The sequence below is a fragment of the Chelon labrosus genome (genome assembly GCF_963514085.1).
Source record: "Chelon labrosus genome assembly, chromosome: 14".
In the NCBI taxonomy this organism is placed as follows: domain Eukaryota; kingdom Metazoa; phylum Chordata; class Actinopteri; order Mugiliformes; family Mugilidae; genus Chelon; species Chelon labrosus.
In genome coordinates, this window is record NC_140347.1 from 3715579 (window position 1) to 3739633 (window position 24055).

Here is a 24055-nt window from a genome sequence, read left to right on the forward strand (position 1 = left end):
CTTGATTGGGCCTTTCTTAGCTTCAGATCTTGTTGAGATGTTCTCTATAGTCTGATTTGTTTGTTGTCCTGAAGGACTCAGACCTTCCTAACGTGGTCCCTGAGAGTCCGGTGGAGCAGATCGTTGAATTCAGTATCGATCTGGTGGATCCGGGTTACAGGGAGCTGCTGGACGACCCCGACTCCCCTCAGTACATTGACCTGGCTCAGCACCTGCAGGACCAGGTAGGACATTTTGCCCTGTCAGTTTAACTGAGGACACATCTGGAGGTAACATGTGTGGACTTGGGACAGCCAAGTATCCAAGAAGGCATTTCAAGAACAATTCTAATTCCAGGGTGACTGTACTGCGGAATCCCGTCATCCGGAATCCATACGTTAGAATCTAAGTAGTCCAAACTACCAAGATCGAGGTTGCTGCACTTTTTATTGATAAATTCCCTGAGAGTCTGCTCACCAACTCATCAGGTCCCACTGTTTGTGTTCTTGACTAGCTGAGCTGCATGGCAGGTAGAATCAGCACACAGATTGGTCGACGCTTAACTTCCTTCCTAGTCCCAAAGCATTTCATATCAATCAGAGAACTTTTCTAGTGCACTTCACTTTTTAACCAGGAGATCTTGACATTCATCCAAACCTTGCCAGTAACTAGAGATTATCATTAAGGAAAGGATCTCCATTCATATCAGCGCTGATGGTTCTGCGGCTCAGACTGTTGGTAAAGAAGCTTACACCACAGGGCAGTAAGGTCAGGGCCCAGAGAAAGGGAGAAGATTACCCTCAGTCTTACTCTTTCTGCAAGTGTTTCCTTTTTTTTGTCAAGCCCTTCAGTGTTTTTTCCTCATTTAGAGCTGCACGCGATTCGCAGCAGGACATTACCTGAGGGAGCCTTAAAGACGATTATGTCATGAGAGAGTCCATGTGCTTAACTCGCCCAAGGATAGATATCAGCGAGGGTTTCCCATTCATGCAGTCTGTTTTTATAGGCACGCACTGGCAGCTTCTTAACAAGACAACTCAGAGTTAATTACCCTGGCATCTGTGGATGGAGGAGGTGGATGGTGATGATGAGAGGTGACTGATATCTGAGGTATTAAAAAGTCATTATTTGTTTCGCAGATGCAGCATGTTTTTGACAAACTTCCAGGATTCAAAGGCATCCATGTGCTGCATATCAGGTAGGTCCTCACCGTGTAATACGCAATTAATTGTAAAAAGGAATCTGGGTGAGCAGATGAGAGGGGGGAAAACGGGGACGCCGGGGGTTAAGGCATAATCAAATCTTCAGTGGCAGCGGTGGCAAGACACTGCACCGAGTCTGGGTAATTTCATTAAATTCAAACTGAGCAGATCGTTTTGGCACGGACAGGACGGTTGTTACTGGGACTTCGTCACATGTCGCTGCAGGTGAATGTTTTCTAGCCACGACTAACTAGACTGAACAGAGTATGGTGAACTGTAAGCCGAGCACAAAATCTGCCAAAAAAGTCGACCAGAAATGATTGAAGATGTGAGGAAATTAAAAACGTTCTCAAAGTTCCTGAAGAAGAAGAAGTCTGATAAACAGAGTCACAGCAGTTTATCTAATAAAAGACACAATCAAGATCTGATCATCTGCTGGAAATAGAAAATAAGAAGAAGGAGAAGAAGGAGGAGGACGAAAAGAAGTGCACCACCTGTCCAACAAGTCCAGTCATGAAATTTCCACAGTCAACTGTCAGAGGTATTACAACAAAGTGGAGGAGATTGGAAACGACAGCAACTCAACCATGTAAAATGACAGAGTGGGGTCAGTGGATGCTGAGGTTCATAGCTCTCAGAGGTCACCAACTTTCTGCAGAGTCAATCTCTACAGACCTCCATACTTCATGTGGCCTTCAGATTAGCTCAAGAACAGTGTAGAGAGCTTCATGGAATAGGTTTCCATGGCCGAGCAGCTGCATCCAAGCCATACATCACCAAGTGCAATGCAAAGCGTCGGATGCAGTGTTGTAAAGTACGTCACCACTGCACTCTAGAGTGATGAATCATGCTTCTTCATCTGGTAATCTGATGGACCTATCTGGGTTTGGTGGTTGCCAGGAGAATGGTACTTGTCTGAATGCATTGTGCCAAGAGTGAAGTTTGGTGGTGGGGGGGATTATGATGTGGGTTTGTTTTTCAGGAGCTGGGCTTGGCCCCTTAGTTCCCGTGAGATGAACTCTGAATGCTTCAGCATACCAAGAGATTTTGGACAATTCCATGCTCCCAACTTTGTGGGAACAGTTTGGGGATGGCCCCTTCCCGTTATTGAGCACCAGTGCACAAAGAAAGGTCCATAAAGACATGGGTGAGAGAGTTTGGTGTGGAAGAACTTGACTGTCCTGCACAGAGTCCTGACCTAAACCTGATAGAACACCTTTGGGATGAATTAGAGTGAAGACTGTGAGCCAGGCCTTCTAGTCTAACATCAGTGTCTGAACTCACAAATGTGATTCTAGAAGAATGGTTAAAAATTCCCATAAACACACTCCTAAACCTTGTGGAAAGCCTTCCCAGAACGTCCACGTCATAATAAGGCAGATGAGCCAATACTGTTGGGAATATAGTGAAGGATATGAAGAAAGAGGAGGAGTAGGAGGAAGAAGAGGAGAAGAAAATCACGGAGGAGAGGAAGGTGTCTCCAGTTCCGAAAGTCTCGAGTAGAAGAAGACGACCAAGATGTCTCCACGTCTCCATCGTCTCTGTCCACATTGATTGCATCTTGGTTCATCTTGTTTTTCTACCTCCATGTTTCTGACCCTCCTGGAAACTACTCAGCCTGGTGTTGATTTATTCAGAGATGATTAGGAAACATCTCCATGGTTACCACCACACCTCCACACCTCATCCATCAGTCTGAGGTTTGATTCTGATTATTGGAGGAAGAGATACTTTATTAATAGTTAATAATAAGGGAAACTGCAGCAGCCAAGTTTCATAAAACAGAAACAATGAGAATTAAATGCACTGAAAAATCTCAGCCTTGACAAGAATACATTACAGACGCAGAAAACAATATGTACACGAGTATTACATGAGAAATCTTTTCAGAATTTCCCCGACACCGCCGTAGAGTGTATGTTTGATTCAAAGTGACACATCAGCGGGGCTCCATCTGATGCCGTTGTTATCGCTCTTCCTGTTACAGTTTCCAGCTCTGATTCCTTCTTTTCTTCTTCCCCAATGCAAGCGAGACCCAGGACGCCGACGGGTGAGTGACACGGAGATGAAACGTTCCCTGTAGCATCCAGCTCCCGTCGTTTGTGTTTGCAGCTTCCTGTTGGTATGCAGCGTTTATTTGGCTCCAGGTCAGATGCACAGAGGGCAGATTATTAGATCAGGGAGCAAAGAACTGCTAAGAGAAGAAGACGCTTTGACTCGTCTGAAGGTTACGATGCTCCGTCTTGTTCCCAAAAGTTTGTCAGAGCTCTCAGGCTGCGTCTCATTATCAGAGAAGGCAGGTGAGCAGTGAAACAGGAGGAGGACTTGTGGATACACTAATTGTCAGGCTGCTCCCGCGATTAATTTGCCTTCCCCTGTGGCGTCTGGTGCTGTCACAGCCAATAATTCGTAGGCGAGGCCTCAGTGGGAGCTCATCCCATTCCCTAATCTGGGGGAGGAATCACAACTCCTCCTGTTTGTGTCTGACAAAACAAACAAATACAAGAGGCCTCGTTCAGACCTCACATTAACATCTGATCTCCACATGGTCTTAAATAAAATGTGTCTCCACATGCGTCCCCAGCCAGCACTTGAGATCTGATATCAGTTTGTGTGTCTGTAAATAAGCAGCCCCATCATGTGGTCAGTAGAATATTGTACCAGCTGCTGTCTCTAATGGATCTCTACCTACCGCTGGATCAGAACCATCAACAGCTGGTTGTTGACTTGGAGACATGATCCAGATTTTAGAAGCTGGAGAGTCTCTCACATTTTATCCAAGTTTTCAGGGCTAAACGACTGATAGGGAGTTGGGGTTGAACCAAACCAAAGAAACCCAACAAGTCCAGTTCTCCTCGTTTCGGCTTTGTTTTTTTGGGATGTTACCTCAGAACTATTCACTTCTTCTTCTTTTGGTCTGATTGAAGGTTGGTAATCCATCTTGCAGGTGCATTATCGCCCCCTACTGGATTTTGTTTGCAGTTGTTATCAGCTTCACCATGAGATCATGAGTAAGATAATGCATTAAATGCTCTGTGATGCAACATTACAGTCAAAATAATATCTTATAGTGTGTGTGGCACTAAGATTTTCAAATCATGTAGTCGGTGCAGCTTTGAGATTAAGTGGGCAGAATGTCCATGTGAATGAGAATTTTCTCCAAAAAACAAGCTGATCCAGAGGCCCCTGGACTTGTTTCAGCCTTTATTTTGGGAATATCTGTGAAGATTCTCTTTAAGTATGTAATGCACACTGATTTCGTAGTCATTTAGGATTTTAAAAAAACAATGGAAGTCTGTGCTTGGCATGTTGAGATTCTCTAGGAAAAGGTCTCTGAAGGTTCTCAGTCATCCAGGCCATGATATATCCAAAAAATGCTTCAATAAGAGCAACTGAACTTGGAGTTCATATCAAATGAAAAAGTAAAAAGATCCACCAGAGCTTTGCACGGCAGACAAATGAAAGTGAGATGTTCACATAAAAAGACTAACAATAAAGACTACAGGTGTTTTGATGTATCCCGGAGAGGGTTCTTCCCTGAGGAAAACTTCAAGGCTCATTTCTCTGCTTGAAAAGATAAAAAAAAAGGAATCCTTTAATGTGTTGCTGCGCTCATGTGCCTCCCCAGATTTCATCAGAGCAAAAAAAAATAAGAAGAACAAAGACATTTCGACTTAGATGCTTGGATTAGGAGCCTCAAAACTGTAGTGTAACAGGTGTAGCATTTCCAAGAGCAGCATGTGGGTGGAGACTCGTGCTACCACTGTCAGGCTCTGAATCTACTGGCATGAGGCAACAGCTGTTCAGAGGGAAGAACGGCTCAAATGAAAAGAGACAATAGCAGGTGTCTTCAGAGAGCGGGAGAGGGTTTATGTTTCCAGATATGAGACTCAATCAGATCCACCCGAGACGTGGAGCTGTCTGAGTCGGGAGTAAAGTGATGCGGAGTTGAGCTGTTTCAGACACACGACAGTCACTAATGAAGAAGTACTCCTGCTCGGCAGACGTTACTTCACACAAAAGCAAGAAAAGTTCAATCAGAGCCACGTCTAGTAAATCAGCTTATGCTCTCCTGATGATTGTAGCAGAGCAGAATATTGATGAAGTTTTGATGCGGCCCCTCTTTTCACTCTCTCTCTTTTTTAAACTCTATCTATAGATAATCGTGCCTGGCATATTCATTTCTTATATCAACACTATATGACTTTCATTGCCTTTGTTGTGCAGCTGCTGGGTATTAAACTGAGGTCGTAGAGGGGGGAACGCTAAAATCCCTTTAATCCAGAAGAACATTTGAAGTCCTCACAGAAGACCTTCTGTATATGTGCATATTTGGATCGGTCCAGTTTGTGTGATCATATCTCCTCTTCCAGGCCCGGAGGAATCTCAGTGCACTACTCCCTCGTCTTTGAGATCAACTCCCCACGAATCAACTCTGAGAATTCAGAAGTGACGACCAATTCACCCAAGTCTCCAGCTGATCCTGGACTCAGGGAAATGGTGACAAAGGCTTTGCGTGAGGAGGCGTCTCTGCCAATCGATCTGGACTCACTGAACTTCGAACCAGGTATGTTAGGAAGCTTTCTCATTGATATTTCAATCCGATTCAGGGAGTAGCTGATGTAATATTTAACCATAGCTTGACTGGTGTTCACGTGACAGTCAAGAAAAAGTTCTGACAGGCCCCCAACACGACAGTCTTGCACACAGTTTTACGATTGGTCATAAATTCGTGAAAAAAATTGGATTTCAACAAATAATAATGAATATTGGTAGGACTGCATCATCAAGATGACCGCCGTGGGCTTTTAAGGGAGCATTTAAGGGAGTGTTATCGCTGTGTTCGCAGAAAGATTAACGTTCCTGGTTTCAGAACAAAGGCCTTGATGTGAAAGTAGCCTTAGTTACATCTTTTTCAGAGATGTTCCTGTTCTAACTTTTAAACGAACAAAGCCAGTGGGAAAAAGTAAATAATTGATGGTATTGGACGAGACTGTTACTTAACTTTTAAAATGCTTTTTCTGTTTTTGCAGAAACCGTCCACCTGCCAGCACTGACATCAACTTCTGCAGCAGAAATAGTGGATGAGGTGAGACAATTTGTAATTTCTAATGGAAGCAGGGTGCCTCTGCTTTGCCTCTAAGATCATTTTAAATTGCACGAAAAGGCTCAAAACTATCACTAGAGGGGATTACAAACAGGAAGAGATGGATAAGAGATCATAAACGTTACAGAAATTCACAGAGTTGTAGCTCTGAGAGAAAAACTGTGAAGTCTGTAGCACTTCTGGTAGACATCATATTTAAAAATAGAGCAATACTGCTATTGCATCATGACTCTTTGGGATTGGACTCTACAAGCCCAATTGCCTTTGATTCATTGTTTTTTTGTTGGATGAACCATGAACTGGATGACTGAGAACCTTCACATTTAAACCATCTGCTCATGCTGTGAATTTATCTCTCCACAGTCCGGTGAGCCCGATTCACATAACGAGTTTGAGGTTTTCACCGACGAGCCGGAGGCTGACAAACCTCGGCTAGTGGAGCCCCTCACCCCCAGGGAGAAAGAAAACGCCCTTGTGACGCTTCTAGATCCCACCGCTGTCCCGGATGAGGATGAGACAACGGCAGCAACGAGTTTGATATCAGACACCAGCCATCGTCCCCCGGAAGACCATACCGATGAGTCGGCTGATGTGACCGAACCCGAGCCATCAAACGAAGAAGAGGAAGAGGACGAGGAAGAAATTCTAATCATTACACATGAGATTGAAACCATTCATCACGATGAAACCGGCGAACTTGTGAGAGACTACATCCCGACCCCTCCTGAGATTCTTGAGCTGGAGACAGAGGCTCCATCTACCAGTTTGTCTCCTAACGTGATATCAGAGGACGTCCTGACTCCTGTTGAGGAGGACAGAGAGAGTCCTCGTTTGGATGTGGTTCATCTTGTCCCCACCACTCAGACTTTATTCACTGCAGCTCCTGCTGGAGCAGAGTTGACTGATATAGGACTCTCAGTCACGACACTCTCCGCCATCACAGGCCAGCCGCCCACAGAGCCAACCGCAAACCTTCAAGACGAAGAAATCAATGCTCTTCCAGATGAGGAGGAGGTAGATTTGGAAACCAAGGATGCGTCAGAGTTGGAAACTGAAGTTGAACTGCTAGAACCAGAAGAAGAGTCAGTACTCAAACCTGAAGAAGAGGGTCTTAAGGTCACCCCTGAACAACCTGAACCAGAGGAAGAGGAATTAGATGGGTCAGAACCAGAAGTAGAAACTGTTGAAATTTCAGAGTCCGATAAAGAAGTAGCGGACATTTCAGAGGAGGAAAAAGAAGAAAGAGAAGATTTAGAATCAGAGGAAGAGTCAGTGGGTGAAAGTCAAGAGGAGGTAGCAGTTTCAGAGAAACCACCAGTTGGGGTTTCAGTGCCAGAGGAGTCAGAGCCAAAGACAGAACCAGAAGATAGCACAGTAGAAGTGGAAGAAGAAGTGAGTGTTTTGCAAACAGAGGAGACAATTCATGAAGTTACAGAAGAGGTTGAAGAACCAGAGGAAGGTGGAGCTGAGGGGCCCAAGGAAGATGTGACTGAGGTTTCTGAGCAAGTTCCAGAACCAGGTGAAGAGTCAAAGGACGTTGGTGGGGATGTAGACAAGGACATTTCTGAATCAGAACTAATACCTGAAACAGTGCCTGAAGTTCCTGAGGAAACAGTATCTGAAATAGTACCCGAAGTTCCTGAAGAAACTGTACCTGAAGTTACTGAGGAATTAGTACCCGAAGTTCCTAGGGAAACAATACCTGAAGTTACTAAGGAAATAGTACCTGAAGTTCCTAAGGAAACAGTACCTGAGGTTACTAAGGAAATAGTACCTGAAGTTCCTGAGGAAACTTTACCTAAAGTTCCTAAGGAAACAGTACCTGAAGTTCCTGAGGAAACATTACCTGAAGTTCCTAATGAAATAGAACCTGAAGTTCCTAAGGAATCATTACCCGAAGTTCCTAAGGAAACAGTATCTGAAGTTCCTGAGGAAACAGTACCCGAAGTTCCTGTGGAAACATTACCTGAAGTTCCTGAGCAAATAGTACCCGAAGTTCCTAATGAAATAGTACCTGAAGTTCCTAAGGAATCATTACCCGAAGTTCCAAAGGAAATAGTACCTGAAGTTCCTAAGGAAACATTACCTGAAAGTCCTGAGGATATAGTACGTGAAGTTCCTGGGGAAACAATACCTGAAGTTCCTAAGGAAACAGTACCTGAAGTTCCTGGGGAAACAACACCTGAAGTTCCTAAGGAAATATTACCTGAAATTCCTGAGGAAATAGTACCCGAAGTTCCTGAGGAAGCAGTACCTGAAGTTCCTAAGGAAACATTACCTGAAAGTCCTGAGGATATAGTACGTGAAGTTCCGGGGGAAACAATACCTGAAGTTCCTAAGGAAACAGTACCTGAAGTTCCTGGGGAAACAATACCTGAAGTTCCTAAGGAAATATTACCTGAAATTCCTGAGGAAATAGTACCCGAAGTTCCTGAGGAAGCAGTACCTGAAGTTACTAAGGAAACAGTGGCTGAAGTTCCTGAGGAAACTTTACTTGAAGTTCCTAAGGAAACTTTACCTGAAATTCCTGAGGAAATAGTACCCGAGGTTCCTGAGGAAGTAGTACCTGAAGTTTCAAAGGAAACAATACCTGAAGTTCCAAAGGAAATAGTATCCGAAGTTCCTAATGAAATAGTACCTGAAGTTCCTAAGGAATCATTACCCAAGGTTCCTGAGGAAACAGTACCTGAAGTTCCTGAGGAAACATTGCCTGAAGTTTCAAAAGCAGAAATAGACATTACTGATGTTGTAAAACCAGGAGAAGAAAAAGTTGATGAGATTCCAGCACCAGAAGATGAAGTTGCACAAACAGAGAGGGAAGTGGTGTTGGATTTGGAAGTCGGAGAGGAAGTCGTTGCTGCTCCGACACCACTGGAACCAAAGCCAGAACCAGAATCTGGGCCAGCAGAGGAAAGCCAAGTAACGGACGTGACCGATACAAGGGCTGAAGATGTTGGTACTGCAGACTTAGAAGAGGAGCAAGTTTCAGAAGATGGTGAAAAAGTGGTAGAGGTTGTAGAGCCAGGTCCAGAACTAGAACCTGGGAAGGAATCAGTAGAAGTGCCAGAGGTAACTGAAATCACAGAACCAGAGATGGAAGTTGTTAAGGATATAAAACCACTGGTACCAGCAGAGGAGCCAGTGGATACCTCAGAGCCACAGCTTCCTTCAGAAACTGAAGAAGAATCAGAACCGGAGGAGGTAATTGTTAGTCCAGAACCAGAGGAACCATCAGAAACAGGCCCAGTGGATATTTTACCACCAGTGGAAGAGCTACCTGAGACTTCAGAGCCAGAATCAAAAGGGGAAGGTGCTGACGTAACAGAACCACTTCCAGAGGAGGGCATAGTTGAGATTTTAGAACCAGAACCGAAGAAAGACGTGACTGAGCCACCCGCTGAATCAATTAAAATCCTTCGCCCCTTGGATGGTTTGGATGATCTTCACTTTGGTCAGGACTCTATTCAGGTTGTCAAAGATAATGAGTTCCTCCATCCGGCCGGCTCCGACTATCATCGCCCATCACAAGATAATCTACCCGTGATACCGATAGACATCCAGCCCTCTGAGGAGGACACAGGCCGTCCTGAATATCCCATCATCGATGACTTTTACATCGAGGAGGATGTTGACAGTGTCGACACTCAGGTGTCAGACACGACGGCTGATATCGCAGGTGAGAAGGCATCAGTTGGTGTGCAAAGCATAATGAGACCAAAGGCAGTGAATTATGTTAATAGAGATGTGCACTGACATCATGACAGATAATTATAAATCCTCTCACGTATTAATGTTTTCTTCTAAGCTTCCTTGTAATATGTTTTAAATACAACCCCCTGCATTACATTTTCAATACTTAAGACAATACAATATATGCTGTATCATAAGTTTAAGGCTGTATGGATCATTTTAGATACCGAGATGTAATTACAAATGTAGAGATTCAAACCAAAGTTCTGCCTTTGAATGTATTTTGTATGATTTACTCAGCAGGCATATTTTGTGGAAATCTTTTGATTTTGAGCAATCGTGATTTAATACATCCTTTTCTTCCTGATATTTGAAAGAGGTGACAGCTCTTGAAGAGGAAGAAACATCAGAGGGCACAGAAGACTTGACAGAGGAAATACAAAAAGGAGATTCCTCCCCAGAAACAGACATGAGTGTGACAGCAGCGCCAGTCTCAGACTCCTTCCCTACACCTCCGGCAGTGTCGGTCGACGTGCCTAAAGTGTCCTCAGCCAGCCCGACTATAGACTCAGGACTCTTTGAGGTAGCAGAGCAATCTGTAATCCCCTCGGCTGCTGAGTCTTCAGAGGACGACAGCGCCGAGCTGGGGGCCGAGTCAGAGCACAGCGAGCCGTCTGTCATCATTATCGATGAGGACTTGGAGGAGGCAGCTAAGAAAGATGTTGAAAGCCCCACAAACCCACCGGCAGCTGCTGAAGAAACTGTCGATGAGGCCGTACAGGACCTCGCCATGGAGCTTGATCAGACAGATTTGCCGGCCACTGAGGCAAACGCGCTGCCGGACGAGGGGAGTGGTTTCGCCTCTCTGGGGGAGCAAAGCGTCACAGCCCCGCCTCCGGTTAGATACCTCACCACACCATCCACGACCACGGCCACCCATGGCCGGGAGCTGGTGGTATTCTTCAGCCTGCGTGTCACCAACATGGACTTCTCTGAGGACCTCTTCAACAAGACGTCGTCTGAGTACAGATCCCTGGAGAACACTTTCTTAGATGTGGTAAGTTGGAAAACACACGGCACCTAACCTGAAGATGATTGAAGGAGTTTTTATCCAAGTTTTCAGTTCTCAAAAAAAGGGTGGGAGTTGAGGTTTAAACAGGAACATCAGCCAAACTTCAAGTTTCACAGTCATATGTCTCAATATTTCATAAAATCCAAAAACTATTGAGAACAAATGCAATTTATATAGTTTTTATGACCTTTTGTTGTCCTTTTGAGTCTATCCGCACAATTCTCCATCAACTATGCACCACATGGTGACTTGCCTAAAAGAATTTGAGCCCTGTGCCTCAGTTTAATACATTATCCATTGCCTCCGTCTAGTGGGCTAATGGTGGTATTACGATAAAGCCATCTTGTACTGAGCAAGACCTTTACACTGATATGCAACATGCCTTGGTGATGGTTTCCCTGGGGGGAGTGAACAACAGCCATAATGATGAAGTTGCACAAACAGAATTTTCTTCTGGATTGTATAATGTGCACAACGGTAAAATGTGATGATGTCCAGGCTAAATTAAATTGTCCAAAGGTTGAATTGTGTGTACATTGCCTCCTGTAGTGGAATCAGTAGTATTTTGTAGCCAGATTCAATTTCAAGAGGTAAAAACCCAATGTGGAACACTTTGGGTTCTTTGGTTCTCCAAATGTCCAAATGGAGAGTGGGCCTGGTTCTATTTTTACTAGAACCTTTGTGGTATTTCTCTAAACTCTTGGTCCAGTTCTAGTCAAGGGGTTCCTGAATGAGTTCAGAATGATGATGATCATTGCTGTCAGGGTGTTTTCTACTATCTAATCTAGAAGACATTTTAGTTTATCACTAATTAATCAGACACAATGAAGTCTGACTTATCCATGGAGACCAGGGTCCATAGAGACCAGGGTCATAGACACCAGGGACCTGATTTATTTTGTCTTTTTAGGCAAGACTCACCTGCCAGTACTGTAGGTCTTAAGAGGTTGAAAAAGAAAATACATCCAGAACTGAAACCACGTGAAACATCTTTCATTTACTATAATTACAGGATTTTGTCCGATCTCTTTATTGGGTCTAGTTCCATTAAGTAAAATCAGTTGCTGTGATAAAGCTCCTGAATTTTAATGCTGGTGCGTGTGTGACCTTCCCATGTGAATTTCATTACGACTTGTCGGATAAAGTAGAAAAGCCAAAGACAATTACCAAACACGAGCAGCTGCCCCGTTTGTTTGCGTCTTTGTTTTCAGTCTGAATGTGTTCTCCAGAAGCCCTCGGAGTCAGACTTGCAGCCTGTTGTGTTGTGAATGGATATGTTTTGATGTATCGCATGAATAGAGGAAGCGAGACAATGATTTCAGACTCAGGCAGGTACAATGCAGCTTTTATTTCACTGCAAACAATGGCTGGGCTAAATTAATACGGCAGCCAGAACATGACTTGGGAATAGAGTCGTAAATAGATGCTGTGAGTTATCCTTGCCATGAGACACATATTACCATGCTGTAGATGATTTTGTTAAGATATTTAACTGGGTTTGTTTAAGTTGAGAGGAGGTGAAAAATGTCAGTTTTTATTTTTTCATTATCAGCAACTATCAGCATCCGTTTGTAAATTTTTACAGCGTACCAGGAAAATTAGCTCAACTCTTCTTTCTGCCACTTCTAAATACTCAGCGGGATGCTTCTTCGTAGTGACTCTCGTTTGAATGCAGCTGTGATTAGCACTCTTCCCTAAACAAGTGAGTAAATCCCTTCAATAAGCAGCCAGGCAGCAGCTTAATTTAGATGCCCTTTTGGCTGCCTGACTTATTTGCATCAAAGTAGCAATGTTGGGGTTTCTCTGAGAAACTACTCCATAAAAAAAATACTCCCTCTGATCTCAACTGCAGCGGAGGAATTACGCTTTAAAAGCAGATATTTGTAATTAATTGATAGTCATGAAGCAGAGCTGCAGCAGCAAGGGTTTATTTTGTTACAGATGAATGATTCGTTCATTGATTTCCCTGATCGATTTGTTTGTTCTATGAAATGTCAGGAACTGCTTCTGTAGCCCAAGTTGATTTCTTCAACTTCATGTTTAGTTCAACATCAGTGCAAAACTTAAAGAGGCCCAGTGATGCTTGAAGTGATTCTCTGTTTGTCCATCTCTTTGGGTTAGTGTCCCTCACTGGAGTATGGAGATATAAACTCACAGCATGACATCGAAAAAAAAAAACAAAAAACATTAAACATTATTTTAAGCCTTAAACATTTATTTAATCCCAACGGCTCATGTTGTAGTATCAGCATCACTTTAGTTTGAAAGATGAAAGATGCTAGAAGTGCTACAAACCACCCTCACAACTTTAAAGACCAATTGTTTTGGTTGTTTCAGTTGGTCTCTAGAGATGTTTCAGACTCTGTTTGCTTTCTTTTATAGTTCACATAATAAACAGAACATGAAAATTCGTCTAGTGGATGGACGGAGCTAGCTCTTCTTCTATTTGAAAATACCGTCAGTGACATCAACACCGCTCCGTCTGGGTTCACCCACCGCCAACCAAACTTTTGGACGGTGTTTTGTCAGTGTTTGTGGTCAATCAACTGTATTAGTTGCTCCCATTGGTCGTTGCCTCAAAGATGTGCTTTGCATCAAAGTAGCCTGCAAGCTCACCCGACTTCCTCCACCCACAAAAGTTTTGCTGCAGAAATTGGTCTGGAGTCTCTGTTGGGAACTAATTATTATGATTCCTGAGACCTCTGAACTCGCCACATAATCAATATCTGCCCCCTGGTGGATTTAGTCATGCTCTGCAGTCGGTAGCTTTTGGCAGTCATTTCCAATATGGCCGCTTTCACAATGCAATCTGCATTATCCCTGCAACAATTTGTAGTCAAATTTTATAATTAAACTATTATTTAAAATGTCATCTTAAAATACATATACATTTATTCCATGAGTGGAATTTTTTGAATATTTAGATGTGGTTTTGTTTTTTGTTCTAAAAAAAGAGCAATGGTCAGTTCTATCAAATATGATACAAGACAAAAATTATAAAAAAAAAATCTTTTAAGTCCTGATATATATACAGTTTAGCTCCAAATTAATGAGCTGATTTGTAGTTTTTCTACTGTGGGTGAATCAAACTCCTTAAATAGCAGCGATCCATCAGTTGCATTGGGACGTTCCCAGTGGCCTCTATTAGGAGTGTGAGACTGCACAAGAAAACTCTCAGGAGTGAATATTAATCAGGCCAGGACCATGCACACTCAGCAAAGCTACATATGATCAAGGGAAACTCTCTGAGGTTTGAGTCTCTGTGAGCTGCAACCTAATGTTCTTCACATGATGACAGCATAAAAATCAATCAGACTTACTCTGGGTTTGTCGTGGGGGCGGCACAGAAACACTGTGTTAATCCAAACCAAATAAAGATCGTTAGAGATCTTTAGTTCTCATTAATTTATTATATTCTACTCACAATTTACAATCTACTGTGTAGAAATCAATGGTAATATTTTGTAAAATGAACCAATTGAACGGACGTGGTGCAGAAAAAGTGTGGAGCTAGTAGAGCACAAAAACAAGAATAAGAACTAAAAGAACTGGAATTAGAAGGCTAGAACTTTAACAAGAAGAAGAACTAGAATTAGAATAACTGCAAGAACTGGGATGACAACTAGAACTGAAAGAAGAACTACAACTACTAGAAAAGGAATCAATATAAGAAGATCTAAAACTACAGAAAAAAAAGAAGAACAAAAGAAGAACTTGAACCAGAAGAAGAAAGAGGAACCAAAATAAGAACTAGAAGTAGAACTGGAATTAGAAGAAGAACTAGAGGAAGAAGAACTGAGACCAGAAGAAGACTTAAGAAGACTACTAAGGAAATCTAGAATTTGAAGAAGAACTAGAATTAGAACTAGATGAAGAATAACCAGGACTAAGAGAACAACAAGAACTTGAAGAAGAGCTAGAAAATGAGGAAGAACCAACCAAAGAACATTTTAGTTTATTTTTGCAGGGGAACTGAAGATAGCTGCAGGAGAAGCTGACTGGATCATCAGTTAACCCTCAGCTCATTGTCAAAGAGCACGAGGTGAAGATTAATGATGAATAAATGGAGATGGAGCAGAGTTCCTCCGAGACCCTGGACTCGGCTGGAGAGATGAATACCACCGTTTGAAAAGGTGCGTGAAAGTCACTGCCTCGAACTCCCCACGATCAATAAACCTGAACTAACCAAACCAAGTGAACATGTAGTCAGACTCTTTTTAATCATCTGTTTACCTCGAGGAATCAAACCAGCAGCATTTCACATCACAATAAGAAAAAAATAAACAATTCAGAAAGTGTAATTATCTGATGAATAGAATATATTCGCTCAGACCCGTAGACATCAGCTCTTTAGAAAAAGGCTTTAAATCCTTGAGAGGCTCAGATTCTCTGAATAGATTTCACTAAACAGTTTGGTTCAATGCATCAATAGGTAATTACAGACGGCCGAATGGGACAGAAACCAAATTATAGTTTGTGTTTTATTTTTATTTTTTTTGTGATTGTTCAGGAATGCAGCATCTCTGAGGCTTTTTGGGAGTGAATGAGGTTAAGGGAGTTTTCAAATATTCCATGATATTGATGTGGCGTCTGTTTTGAGGTGAAAGAAACCTCGATGGTGGAAGGAACAGATGAATAAAACTCAATGGGTGGAGCCAAGTGATTCAACCAGAGAGCAGCGTGATGCTTTACTGCATCTCCTCAGTAAACAGTTTAATCACACCAGTGACCGGCGCTGCTAGCAGCACATAGAGATGGATTTAGAAGTTTAGTGTCCAGCCATATTGCGCAAAAATGACAATAAGTAGATAGGGAAATATAAGAAGAAGATAAATTTGAGTATACTGGAGTTTAGGTGCTCTCCATTAAACATTTCTGCAGCCGATTGTGAAGAGAAGAGCTTCTGGTTGATATCGATCATGGGGTCTGTCTGAAGCCTCCTCAAAATTGATTTTAACTCATTTCTGTTCAGTGTGTGGATCGAATAACTTTAAAAGTCACTATAAGGAGTTTCTCTTCCATCAGTTCCTCTGGAATACTGAACCTGGACAGCTGGCAGAAAGTAGAACAGCTACTATAGACCTGCCTTCCTCTGAAATAAACCTTAGCTTTGGTTTCAGACGTGTAGAACAACTAAAAGAAGAAAAACTAGAGTTAGAAGAAATAGCTAAAATGAGAAGAACTAGAACTAGAAGAACTAATAGAATACTAAGAACTAAAAGAAGTAGAAAAACTAGAGTTCTGTCAAACTAGAACAGGTAGAATAAAGCCTAGTTGGTGCTTTTATCTTGAGTTTCTTATTATCTGTGTGATGCTAACTGATTTTAAACCTCCCATAGCCTTAAAAGCATGACTGATTAAACTCGTACAGGACTGATCTGGTGTCCAGCGTCTGGTCGAGGTGAAGAATAATCTTCACATTTTAAATAAAATAAACCTTAAGAAGCTCAACATCTTCTCAAACCAGCGCCTTGAAACCAAACTCAAGCTGAACGATTCGGCTATCCACACAGTTTGGGAGATGGTTTTGAAGACTATATTGGTCTCCTGCATATGTTTGTGAAATAACGTGGCTGTGGTGCGGTGACACGACCGTGAACTAAGATAAACCAAGCAACGACTACTGTTGGATTTACTTCAGATCAGGTATCACCTCAAGTTTCTCAATTTGACGAATGAGAAAAAAAAATAAATGTCAAGTTCTCAGGTGGAGTAGAACCCAAACTCTCAAAATTTAGAGTTAAAGGTGCTGCAGGGAGGGAAGGAAAGACAGAAACCAACATGAAACTGGTGAAGACCAAAAAATAAATCAAGACAAGAAGACAGAAACACAAGGAAGCAAGAGGAACTGAAGAGATAAGACTAAGACAAGACCATATATACACCTGGGCAGAGGAGTTGTAACGAGACACAGGTGAGACTAATGAGGGCGGAGCCACAAGGACAAACCAATCAATCAAAGTAGGAAAACACAGGAAGTAAAGCAAGACAAGAAACACCAAGGAGGAACTTCACAAAATAAGAACGGGAAACACAAGGCCAAACCCAGAGTTTAGTGACTCCACTCTAACCTGTACGTTAAATAACAAATAAACACGTTTAAATTAAACAAGTTTAGGATTATGTTTGTCTTTCTTCAGCAGCTCAGTAAAGCCAGAGCTCCCGCTGTGGTCTGGAGTACCTGAACCCAGTGGGTTCAGTTAGACGTGTGATTGTCTCCATTGTTCATTCTGGACTCAGGATCAAGTGCTTCAGTCGTGGCATCAGTAATAATAGTGTTGGAGCTCGTTCACTCGTGTACAGGCTACAGATGGAAAGGCATGCTCTTTGTGAGAGATGAATGTGTTTTCTTTGAGGAGACGACAAAGAAATTAATTAAACGTAGTGAGAAGAGAATGGAAAATAGGAATTTAAAAGAAAAAAAGGCTTGGATGATAGTGGATGAACATGAAGAAGTGATGAGTATCGATCTGACGAGGCCGTGAGGGGAAGGAAATATTAACAGGGACTAATTCTGACGTTTCTGAAGACCGGGCCGTGCATCAGCTTTTAAAATATGAGTTTAATCTCTGCGAGCAGAAGATGGCATGATTTCTTCCTCCAGAGCTCCGGCTCGTCCTCCAGGGAGATGTTTGTATGATTTAAATAGACGTGCTGTGGTCTTTCACAAGCCATGAATGAGAATGTAAATCTTTAATTCATGCGCAGGAAACAGTGGAGCGCTCTGCTCCAACCAGCGGGACGACAAAGTGAGGCATTGATTTATGGAAAGAAATCTGAGGCGCTCATACTCAGACTGGACGGGTCGATTCACGCAGCAGTCGAGGCTGAACCAAGTTATTCACAACCTTAGTCGCTTTGGACAGAAGAGACGCTTTAATTGACACAAAGACACATTTATATGCGTTTTAATTTTCTGTGTTTGTCTCCTGGAGCAGTTTGGAGAGTTTTTAAGGAGAAATCCGACCTCTCATGTTTGTAAATGAGACCCAACCCTTGTTTGTAAATGAGACCCAACCCTTGTTTGTAAATGAGACCCAACCCTCGGTCATTGGCGTCGTCCTTCTCCCTGCAGCTGCTGCCGTTCCTCCAGGCCAACCTGACCGGCTTCAAGAAGCTGGAGATCCTCAACTTCAGGAAGGGCAGCGTGGTCGTCAACAGCAAGATGAAGTTCGCCAAGTCAGTGCCGTACAACATCACCGAGGCCGTCCACTGCGTCCTGGAGGAGTTCTGCTCCTCCGCCGCCAGAAACCTGCACATCCAGATCGACACGCACTCCCTGGACGTCGAACCAGGTACGGAGTCATGACCAGGAAGTGGTAACCGTGGTAACCGGAAACATGGAGGTAGAAAGACAGAGATGGATCAAGATGGAATCCATGTGGACAGAGACGTTGGAGACGTGGAGACATCTTGGTTCATCTTCTGAGACTCTACACATTCAGGACATGGAGGAGGACATGGAGGAGGACATACTTGTTCTCATCCTCCTCCTTCTCTTCCTCCTCCTCCTTGTCCTCTTCCTTCTTCTCCTCTGTTCCCTTCCTTCTCCTTTCTCTCCTCCCTCTTGTCCTTCATCCTCCTCTACCTCATTTGTCCTTCTCTTCTTTCTTTTTCTCCATCCCATTCCTCCTCCTTGTCTATCCTCTTCCTCTCTTCCTCTTCTTTTTCTCCTCCTCCCCCTCCTCCTCCTCCTCCTCCACCACCACCTTCCACTTCTCCTCCTCTCCTCCTCCTTCTACTCCCTTCTTGTTACTCCTCTTCTCCCCCTCCTTCCTTCTTCTCCCTGCTCTTCTCCTCCTTCCTCTTCTCCTCCTCCTCCTCCTTTTTCTTGTCCTCCACCCTCTTCTTTTTCTCCTCCTCCCTCTCCTCCTCCTCCACCTCCTCTTCTTCCCCCCCTCCTCCTCCCTCTCCTCCTCCTCCACCTCCTCTTCTTCCCCCCCTCCTCCTCCCTCTCCTGCTCCTCCACCTCCTCTCCCCTCTCCTCCTCCTTCTCCCTTCTCCCTCTTCTTTTTCTCCTCCTCCTCCTCCTCACCCTCCTTCTCCTCCTTACCCTCCCTCTCCTCCTCCCCCCTCTCCACCTCCTCCTCCTCCCCCCCCATTTCCAGTAGATGTGATGTATCTGATCACATCATTTTTATCCGGTCTCCATGGTAACGGCTCGTCCCTGATCAGACGTATTGATTGGTGTAAAGCTTTAATGACATGTGTCAGAGTTGCATCACTTCTTCTCCAGCTGGTCTGTTGATGAGAGAAACTCTTTCACTGTCGTCGTCCTGGGAAAGAGACTTCTGTCTTTAGTCTGACAGCTTCTCTACTATGTATATTCCTAATTCGTGCACTAAAGATGTAGTTTTATAACCTACCACTGAGGATGAAACCCCCTGAGTGTCTCCTCGCCTCACAGAGATGATCTGTATCGTCCCATGATGTCTATTCATTCAGCAGATAGAACACAGACCAGCGGCGTATCATAAGTCTGACTGTAGCCTCGGCGGCTCTTCTTTGTATTCAGCTCACGCTCCTCCAGCTTTGTGTTGTAATATTCTCCTCAGATGAGTGTTGAGGCAGCGAGCCCAGATCACAAACACATTCCAGTAGACTCAGTAATTAGGTCTATATGTCAAATCCACCAATACACAGCGGGATGGTTCAGAACATTACAGGGCTGGAATAATAGAGATGGAGAGATGCATTTCTTTTTTTTTTTGTGTCTCGGAGGCGCACGGTTGTGTTTCAGCAGATTCTTGATTGGGGATCAGCTTTTTGCTGAAACGGTCGTGTTGTACATGAGGCCCAACAGAATATTTAATGCTCAGCCCAACACGAGCAACGTGAGGTTTAGATCCCTGAATCAAAGCAGCAGCAACAAAACCACTTCAACATTAGAAGACCACTACAAATCTGGGCCGCCACTAGATTGTGGCGCTGTACGACGGTTTGTAGCTCTACCTAGCTTCCTAACCTCCAAGCCAATAGTAGCTTTTCCTAGCTTTCTAGCCTCCTAGCTTAAATTAGCTCTTCCCAGCCTCCCAGCTAACAGTAGCTCTTCCCAGCTCCCCAGCTAACAGTAGCCCTCCTATCTTCCTAGCCTCTAAGCTAACAATAGCTCTTCCTAGCTTCCCAGCTAACAGTAGCTCTTCCTAGCTTCCTGGCCTCCCAGCTAACAATAGCTCTTCCTAGCTTCCCAGCTAACAGTAACTCTTCCTAGCTTCCTGGCCTCCCAGCTAACAATAGCTCTTCCTAGCTTCACAGCTAACAATAGCTCTTCCTAGCTTCCCAGCTAACAGTAGCTGTTCCTAGCTTCCTGGCCTCCCGGCTAACAATAACTCTTCCTAGCTTCCCAGCTAACAATAGCTCTTCCTAGCTTCCCAGCTAACAGTAGCTCTTCCTAGCTTCCTGGCCTCCCAGCTAACAATAGCTCTTCCTAGCTTCCCAGCTAACAATAGCTCTTCCTAGCTTCCCAGCAAACAGTAGCTGTTCCTAGCTTCCTGGCCTCCCGGCTAACAATAGCTCTTCCTAGCTTCCCAGCTAACAATAGCTCTTCCCAGCTTCCCAGCTAACAGTAGCTCTTCCCAGCTTCCCAGCTAACAGTAGCTCTTCCTAGATTCCTAACCTTCCAGCTAACAGTAGCTTTTCCTATCTTCCTAACCCCCCAGCTAACAGTAGCCCTCCTATCTTCCTAGCCTCTAAGCTAACAGTAGCTGTTCCTAGCTTCCTGGCCTCCCAGCTAATAGTAGCTCTTCCTAGCTTCCTAGCCTCCCAGCTAATGGTAGCTATTCCTAGCATTGAAACACGTCAGTCAGGCAACAGTTTCTAAATAACTGACAATAAACCCCTTTCACATTTCTGTACTACACATATTTCTGAGCAGCTGATATGTACTGATGTCTTTGTGACCAGATAAATGAGAGACGTTCTCCGTTAGCGTTGCCCAAGCTGTGCATCCGTGTTGACCTCAGCAGAAACTTTGATTCACCCGTGCACGCTGATGTATGTGTGATTTACAGATGCATACTGACCGCATGCTGGGGAGTCCATCTCATGCCTAAAACCCTCCAGACATGCTAATTTAGTCTCGTTTAGTCTCAGAAGCCGTCCACGCCAGAGGCTAAATCTTACGTTTTGCTGCAGACCAGAAGCTGAGGATCTCATTAAAATCAAAAGCACCTCCCGGAGAGAGGAGCGTGGGTTGGAGGAGGTGCAGACACACTCCTCAAGAATACTAATGTTTGTGATGTGTCTGTTTTTTTCCCCTCTCTCTCTTTCTCTCTCAACAGCTGATCAGGCAGATCCCTGCAAGTTCCAGGCGTGCGATGAGTTTTCTCGCTGTGTGGTGAACGTCCGCACAAAGGAAGCTCAGTGTCTGTGCAAGCCGGGCTTCCTGTCGGTGGACGGCCTGCCCTGTCAAAGCCTGTGTGTGCTCCAGCCGGACTACTGCCAAGGAGGACGGGAGTGCCACATAGTACCTGGACGCGGAGCCATGTGCAGGTAAATAAGTCACATATAGCCTCAATCATCGTCGTCTTTATTTACCTATTCCTTCCATATCATGACGCACACACAACAGCTGTTCTTGGTTCTGAAACGGCGGTAGAGATCCATTAAGCTTGTTACATACTCTGTGAGAAATAGGAAATTTCATAGCGAGAACAAAGTTCGTTCAGGTCAGGCCGTTGATACCGAACTCTGAGGAAGTCCTCCTAGGCCCCGCCCACTGCAGCATATGTCACACACGCTAAGCATTGTGGGAGATGCGGGAGACAGATCATGAGAGGCACTTTCCGTATTATTTTTGGATGTTGGCCGGTCGTTTTGACGACTGTGTCCGGCATTCATTCAGTATGCACCCACACACAGTATGAGCTCTACCCAGGAGAGATTAGTGGTCACACTGCAAATATTAGCATCTGGGAGCTAACAGAGAGGCAGCTAGCATTTCTGCTTTTCCCCATTAACCACGCCCACTACCAATTTCTGACCAATTACAGCATAGTAAACGGACACCACACAAGAAGAAAGTTCTGCCCGGTTGATGTGTAGAGAACAAGCTGAGAGAACAAACCTCTGTATATAAATAAACTTCATCATTTGGGGCGGCGCAGTAGAGTATTTTAACAGCGACTGTCGCTAAAGGCTGTTACATACACGAGAAGCGAGATCTCTAAACTGTGATCAGATCTCAAGTGCTGGCTGGGGACGCATGTGGAGACATTTTAAAACACAGAGTGACCAGCATGAGTTAAGTATTGTTTAACGACCCCGTCCTTGAATTTGCACAAGTGATGACGCTTGAAAGGCTAATTAATATTGTGGTTCATTAACCGTCAACCTGCATGCATGAGGTTTTATTCAATTATGAAACTTTTACTGAATTAAAAGTTAATAAGCTGCCTCGTTGGGGGTCATGGGACATTTAGTGATGACAGGACGGCTTTCACAGACTGAATCAACATTTGAAAAACGTTCCCTGACTGTTATAGAAACTTTCAGTGACTCTTATTGGTGATGAATCCTATAAAGAAATCTTTAAAAACTCTTCATAAACAAAAAATACTCCAATAAGATTTCACTTTAACTCCATTTGCACACTACCTCAATTCATTGCTGTTAAATTCTATGTTGATACTTTTACCGCCTATATTTATACATTTTTTTTTTATACCTGCTATTTTGTATAATACTTGGAAAGCTAATTTTTATTCTATATTCTATATTTATACTTTTGTTTTTTTGTTTCTTTACTTACGGCTTGAATCGGGACCAGAGTAACCAATTTCGTTCCTTCCCATGTACCAACATGTGTCGTAATGACAATAAAGAATCCTTGAATCCTTGAATTATGAGGCGTGTTTCAACTCATACAGAGACAAAAAAAGCTGATTTGACTTCCAGCTGCAGCCTGAATGCGCTGAGCGCTAGCGGAGATATTAAAGGTTTTATAGAAACATTAACTTCAACCATTCGTACAATAAACTACATCCTCCAGCAGGTGCGTCTCAGTTCAAGGAGAAACCTGAAGCCTTTAAGACGTCTAACAAATGATTCAACGCCAGTGTGTCTGCAGAGTAAAGCTAACAGGAGGGTGAAGATGAACAGCTTTGTGCGAAAGCTTTAGGCCCTAAAAGTAAAGAGAGGAGGGTTTTAAAGGAGTGATGCAGCCTTTTATTCCTGCTCGTCAGGTACGGTGGCCGGCTGTAAATCTTTTAAATAGTTTCCCTCTCACAAGTTAAATGTTGTAGAGAAGAAATATCTCAAACTATGCATGTTTTTAATGGCCTTTGGTTGCTGTTGATTTATTTTAATGGAGGTTTCCATCCCGTTTTTATATACACAGTCCTACTTAACAGTTTTTGCACCCCTCACATTTTTCAACATTTCTGCATAAAATGACTCAAAACTTTGGTGGATGTTGGACCACTCCTGTGGAGGGGAACAGTCGTCTTCAATCTGTCTGACTGGATTATTTGTGGGTTCCAAACTATTTAGAGATGGCTCTGGAACCTTTTCCAGCCTGATGAGCAACAACAACTCTTTCTCTGAGCTCCTCAGAAAGCTCCTTTGTCCACAAACATGTGTTGTGAAGATCAGACTGAGACAAATCCCTGATTTATTGAAACTAAACCAGGAACTGAACCACACCTGAGTCTCATTACATTGATGGAAACACTTCTGAACACATGGACTCTGATTGGATCCTTGAGGAGCACCTCTAGAAAATTCTAAAGTGATCAAATACTTTTTAAGTGTCTGTATTTGAGGGAATTGAATCAAAGTCATAGACGTTTTCTTACTTGTATTTTGTCTATTTGCATGTGGTTTCTTGAAATGCATTGCGTTGAGCTTTCTCGACAACGTAAACGTCCTAAACTGCTAGTAGACTAATATCAGACACGATATTTAGGATTTAATTCAAGTGATTACATCAGTGCTTTTCACTTCTTCTGATTGATGGTTGCAAACACAACCTGCAGCGGCCAGAAGGGCCCTTTGAAAGATTGCAGA

At 43.5% G+C, this 24055-nt stretch overlaps 1 protein-coding gene across 1 annotated transcript in view; it reads left to right on the forward strand.

Annotated features, from left to right (window-relative positions):
• Positions 1 to 21673, forward strand: part of LOC311499384 (uncharacterized protein) — a gene marked incomplete at its 5' end in the record, with an annotated part of 30337 nt that extends 8664 nt beyond the window's left edge. The window contains 10 exons of the mRNA XM_084560339.1: positions 75 to 224; positions 1119 to 1177; positions 3211 to 3231; positions 5555 to 5794; positions 6031 to 6047; positions 6215 to 6270; positions 6652 to 9964; positions 10347 to 11035; positions 18126 to 18345; positions 21331 to 21673. Coding sequence (XP_084416465.1) covers positions 75 to 224; positions 1119 to 1177; positions 3211 to 3231; positions 5555 to 5794; positions 6031 to 6047; positions 6215 to 6270; positions 6652 to 9964; positions 10347 to 11035; positions 18126 to 18345; positions 21331 to 21545 — 4980 coding nt within the window. The 3' untranslated portion in view covers positions 21546 to 21673. The remainder of the gene's footprint in view (positions 1 to 74; positions 225 to 1118; positions 1178 to 3210; positions 3232 to 5554; positions 5795 to 6030; positions 6048 to 6214; positions 6271 to 6651; positions 9965 to 10346; positions 11036 to 18125; positions 18346 to 21330) is intronic.
• Between the last annotated feature and the right edge of the window lie 2382 nt (positions 21674 to 24055).